This window comes from Dichomitus squalens (genome assembly GCF_000275845.1).
Source record: "Dichomitus squalens LYAD-421 SS1 unplaced genomic scaffold DICSQscaffold_21, whole genome shotgun sequence".
NCBI classification, from domain to species: domain Eukaryota; kingdom Fungi; phylum Basidiomycota; class Agaricomycetes; order Polyporales; family Polyporaceae; genus Dichomitus; species Dichomitus squalens.
In genome coordinates, this window is record NW_006766903.1 from 328,981 (window position 1) to 335,009 (window position 6,029).

Below are 6,029 nucleotides of genomic sequence, written 5' to 3' on the forward strand. Positions count from 1 at the left end.
AGCCTACGCCTCCGCACGCATTACTGTACTCCGCTCATATCTGTCTCTTGATCCCTTGGTAAACTGCGCTGCGGGCGCCCGCCCGCTCTAGGGGCGGGGGAGTTCTGACGGACGGCGGGGACACCGCCGGACGTACTCCTGACCGTGGCAAGAGGCAAGACCCAGGGACGTAAGCGTACCCAATGCACGGCAGGTTTATAACCTGTCCCCTTGCCTTCGATGGCCGGGGGTGGACGGGCGACCGCAGCGCACTTTCCTGAGCCCTGCCAATTGCTACTCTTACACCTATGCTCCCGAACGTCTTACTCTAGCCTCTGTCAGTTCCTCGTACTTCCGGTATACCCCTAGCACCATCCGACACTTCTCCTCCTCACACACTCCTAGTTTGCACGAGCCGCTGGCTCGCTTTTGAACCGCCGTACCTTTCTTCTTTAAGTTGTAGTCAGTTGATGTACTTATGGCCTACCATGAGGCTCGGCCTCGCAGGGCAATAAACGGGATCCAGAAGAAGAAGAACGGTCGGAAGGACGCACTCCGGAAGCTGGTACAAGACACCAGTACACACTAGAATACACTCACGAAGTCAACGATGACGACCATGGGTGCTAAGGGCTCCGACTTCGTTTCTCCCACCCCGAACTAGATTGTCGACAAGGCGAAGCGTCTCTGATGAACGTCCCGGTGATAGGATCTAGTAGTTATGTCGGGTATGTGAGGACGCAGGCACCAGGCAGTCGTGAGCGACGCCCACACGCTTGAGAGTCGGGACAAAGCCACGATCTGCCGCAGGGCACCTCATAGATAGAAAACCGTCGCTGCGGCGGACCACAAGGACCTTTGCTCCCGACAATGCATGCGGAGACGCAGTGCTGCGCGCTGGACGTGAACACGAACCTTATTCCTGGCATGGCTAGCCTTCGCCTCCCTAGTTTCGACCTGGGGCGATACCCAAACGAAAATATCTTGGGTAGAAGTCGAGAGTAGCGCGCGAAAGAATTTCAGGATTAGGTGATGGAGCGTTGGGACCGCCTACGGTCATTGGCAGAGAGGCGGCAGGAGCGGAAAGTGGGCACGGGGACCCTGACACAAGTCTTACGGAGGGACAGTCGGAGGGCCTGCCGAAATGACACGGTACTGGCACCGCAGAAGGACAGTCGGACAGCGAGAAGACGCACCATATCCGCGGCCGGTGACCTTTGAAGATGAGCACAGCAGCTGCAATTCAAGAGAAGCAGGAAGCTCAGAGCTAGCTGCGAGCCTACTATGCGAGCGCGGCGGGCGACTGCCCCGAGAAAACCCGACGGCCGGTACAGTGTTCCCACGGGTCGTCGCGACGGATGCTCGGCCACACTCTCGAGACTGTCCTCGTCGCTTCGTTTCCGAAATGCAAATGTTGTCTATGAGCTAGGCACCTTCCCTGTGACTACTTACGTTCATAGCCATACTGCCATGAGCGTGGCTACTCACTCTCTCTAAGTGCGAAATACCCTCTTACAACGATCAGGACGCTATCGATGACTCACCCAAGTGCGATTTCGACCGCCCAGGAGCAATGCATAGTGGTAGCATATCACATAATCAAAAGCAGGTCGACGCAGTAGTCGGATATATGGTGAGTACTCTCGATCAATCCTACGCTGGGTCCCGCCTTCTATAGACGCGTTTCGTGTGTAAGGACGTATCGTCCTCATCTTCCCGAGCCGTCCGGTTCAGCTCGCAATACACTTGCTCCGATAAGCAATCAGGTGCAACTTCGGCTTCTACATATATCAACTGATTTTATAGAGATACTCTGCCACTATGCGTGAGTCCATGTTCCATGAGGATCACGCTCGTATCTGAACCGTCCCTTGACAGAACAGAGATTATGAGGATCATTCAACTATGGCCGGCGTTTGCCTATTAGATCGCACGTAGCACCTTGGTGCACTCGTATTACGAGACAACCGGGGACCTGCAATAGAAATTGATCGCTAAAAGCTTCGCGAGGTCTCATGTTGCGCGAGGAGGTCGAGAGCCGATGTATTCGACTTGCCATTGTCTTCAAACGTACGTGTTCCCTCGTGTTCAGTTGAGAGGGCTTGACTTCATCCAATCGTCTCTTATGGCTAACTTCACGATGCGCTTTGGAACGGGTGGATGCTTCTAAGCAGCATGGACGTCTCGTCAGCATTTGAGATCCAGGAAGGTTCAGATGGTGATGATGTTTCGTTACTACACGATGGGGATGGACGTATCGCAAGACTATATATACATGGTTCATCACCCCATCTTCATCATGATACATGTATCGCGAATATGCGATAGCTCCGTGAGTATCAAGTGGGAAGACGACATGATGATCAGACTCCCTGTCGACTGTCTCATTCTCTGCACTGAGCCTGATTTACATCGGCCCATCTCCCCGCCACCACCACTGACGGAGCCATAGAATGGGAGCAAATGATCTCAGGATTGACCAAGACGTCGCAAACCCGCAAGCCTTGGACTCCACGCACCTTCAGCTCCGCGTCGACGACACTCGGGCGAGCACCATGTGCATCGATCCCTATGCGGCAGGTAATGCGTAATGGCAGCAAGATTTGTGATGTCTATGAACAAACGTGTCGATAACCTCGTTGGGATCTGCCTCAGGAACATAGGAACTCCTCGACCAGGACCCTCCGGTTCAGGACGTCCTCGGCGACCTGTAGAGCCAGCCGCACGCCTTCTCGAAGAGGAGCCTAGTTGGGGTATCCAGGATCGATTGCGGGTGAGGTGTCAAGAGTCTGTGTAGCCAGGACCTACTGCAGACTACACTACCGTTCAACAAGCATAACCCCCTCAACTTCGCTAGCTGGTGCCGATGGCAACCTCCGAGTCAGGACCTGCTGATCTAGAGCACAGATACCGTATACACGCCCATGCCTCTTGCTATTTGTACCTATTATGACTGTTCTCACGCTCACCATCCGTGGGTCCAGGGCGACCAACGCAGCTACCATTCCCCCCATCCTCCCTACGTCTCGCCCCGTAAATCTCACATTCTCTCCCCGTCTTCGCATATGTCTCCTTCGGATTACCTAGGTAGAAGGAAGAGCGCGCGCAACAGGTGGACTTCTGCTAGTATCTAGGCCACTGCTGTACCTGGAGGGCCTGTGCAATGGATAGGTCGGTCAACTGTTGGCTTCCACCAGTTGACCGGCCTACCCAATGCTGAGGCGTTCATGTGGCCTTACAGCTCAATCCTTGTGAGGTACGCCCTCTCACATATAATCTTACTTATCTTTGTGCGATCCTGCCGGTGTGCATCATCACATTTCCCTCTGTATATCGTCAGATGTATCAAGTAAAACCCCTCGCGGATATTTGCCCTCGTCAACTGCTCGCTGTCCAGCGCTCTGTGTTGCGCTGCTGGGGACTGTTACGGCCCTTGGTGCACATCACTTCTGTTCGCTGCCGGTGCCCTCAACCGAATTGCCGAATCTGAGCCTTCGATATCTCTTGCTACGTACTCACGATCAACGATACTCTTACTTACTGTCTTCTGATACACTGCCAAATTCCAATCTCAAGCGTGTACAGGCGCTTTACTTTCACTACTCTCGTTCCCGATACAAGGACATAATGTACGACGAGTACGCATACTTCAATCCGCTCCTATTTAGCGCTTCCTGCGGACGGGCACGGAAGGAGGAGCAAATGCGATTGCGTTCGCATCAGGTTGAATATTGATGGCGCACACACTGAAGCGCGCTTCGTGAATTTCTTTTTGCTCATGACTCTACACATTGTGAGGACGTGGGATACTCAAAGTCAAGCTCATGTTCGTCTCCGGTACCGTGCTGGACGAAGGCACGTACTTCGTCCCCGAATCTCTTATCCGACGTCGTCATCGCTGACAGACCCATCCCCCTGACGCTTCGGCGAAGTATAGAATGTTGCCACGGTATTGCAGTTCTACCTCCATTGTCCTGCATTGAGCTGGCAGCTCGGGACTAGCGACGAGGCTTTCAGCATGAGCAGCGAGTACGAGCTCGCGTCGGCGATCTTGGGTGATGCGTCCTGTCAAGCTACCTGCTGCGAGTGGATGTGGATAGGAGGATCCCCGCCTACATGATTCAGCGCTGCTGCGGCCGATCCTGCTGCAGGATGTATGCGTGTCCTAACTCGTACCTTGTAGGGATCGCTTATGTTTTTTCTTCCGCTGACAGTACCTTATTCGTCCGAGATCCCGTACGTGTATGGCGACCCTGCGGTGATGGGAAGCGACCGAGAGCTTGAACTGCTCGTCACGTCCATGAGGGACTAGCGGATCTCGTCTACCGCGAGTAGCACGCCTCACTACGGCAAGGGTAATCCGAGAGGTGGTATTGATATGTTGTCTATAGATGTCTCTGCCGACGCGATAGTGTCCTGTAAAATCGCTCAAGGGCATGGCATACGAATATTCAGGTACACCGTGATTATATGGAACTTCCGCAGGCATCAGAGTCGCTGATAAGACGGCAAAAGGAAGACCTCTCTGTCTCTTCCGTCACCTTACAGTGGGGTCGGTCGGTGTGAGTTGTGTAACTTTCTCATCTCTAATATACATGATTTACCCTGTTATCCCCTATTACATGCTCAGCCGTTGCCTAAGTCGAAGAATTGGATCGTTTGTGCAAGTGGTGGTATGTCCCAGCCTAGACTACAGGGTGTGTCTTCTGCTTTCCGTCCAAAACCATCATCTCCGAGGAAGAGTGACAAGCAAGGTCAATGGGAGGCGCAAAGGTTACAGAGTCCAATGACTCGACCACATTCCCGTCCATCACGACGTTTTCCGGGGCGTTTCTCTGCCAGTACTTCCCCGAACACCAAATGGTGGCGAGTAGAACACTGACTATCTCCACGTATACATGGATCGTGGAGATATACGTGGTGAAAAAGGGATTAGCCGAGCGGAAGGTAGAAATGATCAGGATTATGTTGAAGATATTGGGGATGACGAAGTTTGAGGTGGACATCCAGAAGAGTGTGCGGAGTCTGTCGCGGTATGAGCCTGCTCCAAATGCAAGGCAGTGAGAGATCGAAGTTGATAGGTAGCTTACGACTCACTGCGCGCGCCCTGAGTATATGGAACAGAAGTTCCCGCTCGATGTTGCAATGCACCTCCTTGGCGCAGGCGCACGAGGAATAGGATGGAGGCATATCTGCAATGATGGTGAGCGGCATATCAAAAAGACAGGATAACCACACACAAGTCATATCGAAGTTGCGAAAATAACTCTGCCTTGATATAGGGTGATGTCCAGGCTACAAATGCGTTTTCTGATGTACGGAGTGCGTTGAGGAGACGACGGACAAAGAAGCCTATGTTGACGAGTCGGCCTGTGAGGATCGTGGCTAAGACGCCATATATGATGATGTTTTTCCTCAAGGACTGTCGATAAAGAGGATATACAGCGACGATTCGGATGAGGAGTATCATTTGAGTGCAGAAGGGAACAAGAAGGCTGAGACAAGTCAGGGCTTGAATGAAATGAATGTTCTCGGAGCGTCCTTCTATGTAGTTGAGGTTGACTTTGCGTCTTCTTTGTTGTAGTACGGACCTCGCGGACCTTTATGTTGTTTGTTTGCCCTTTGTACCGTTGTTGCAGCGCTTGACGTGTCAGTCAAGCGCCTCCACGCTTTGCTGTCCTCCACCATGTATATATGTCACGCCTCTTCTTCGTTGCGAATCATCAGCTTCCCTGCTTCTCTCGATCACCCTCACGCTTGAACTCTAACAGGTTATGAGCCCTGCGTAGGCTCTAACTGAGGATCTCTACGCACCACTGCTTATCTCATTGCATCTGTCAGCAAAGAACATGTCCACTGCAGACGTTATCGGCCGCATACGGATCGACCCGCTCACCGGAGTTGAGGACTGGGCATCCTGGAGGATCCAGATGGAGGATCTTTTGTATGGGCTGGGATTGTGGGACTATGTCGCCGAGAACGGCAAGCCGAAGCCTGCAGTCGCGTCGGCCCCGACGGAAGCAGAGAAGAAGCTCTTGGAGGAATGGGCA

At 52.9% G+C, this 6,029-nt stretch overlaps 1 protein-coding gene across 1 annotated transcript; it reads right to left on the reverse strand.

Annotated features, from left to right (window-relative positions):
- Positions 1–4,664: 4,664 nt before the first annotated feature.
- Positions 4,665–5,449, reverse strand: DICSQDRAFT_127807 (uncharacterized protein; the record flags this gene model as incomplete). The annotated part of the gene is made up of 3 exons (XM_007366932.1): positions 4,665–5,020; positions 5,077–5,171; positions 5,220–5,449. The coding sequence occupies 3 exons, from the start codon at positions 5,447–5,449 to the stop codon at positions 4,665–4,667; spliced, it is 681 nt and encodes a 226-aa protein (XP_007366994.1).
- Positions 5,450–6,029: the final 580 nt, after the last annotated feature.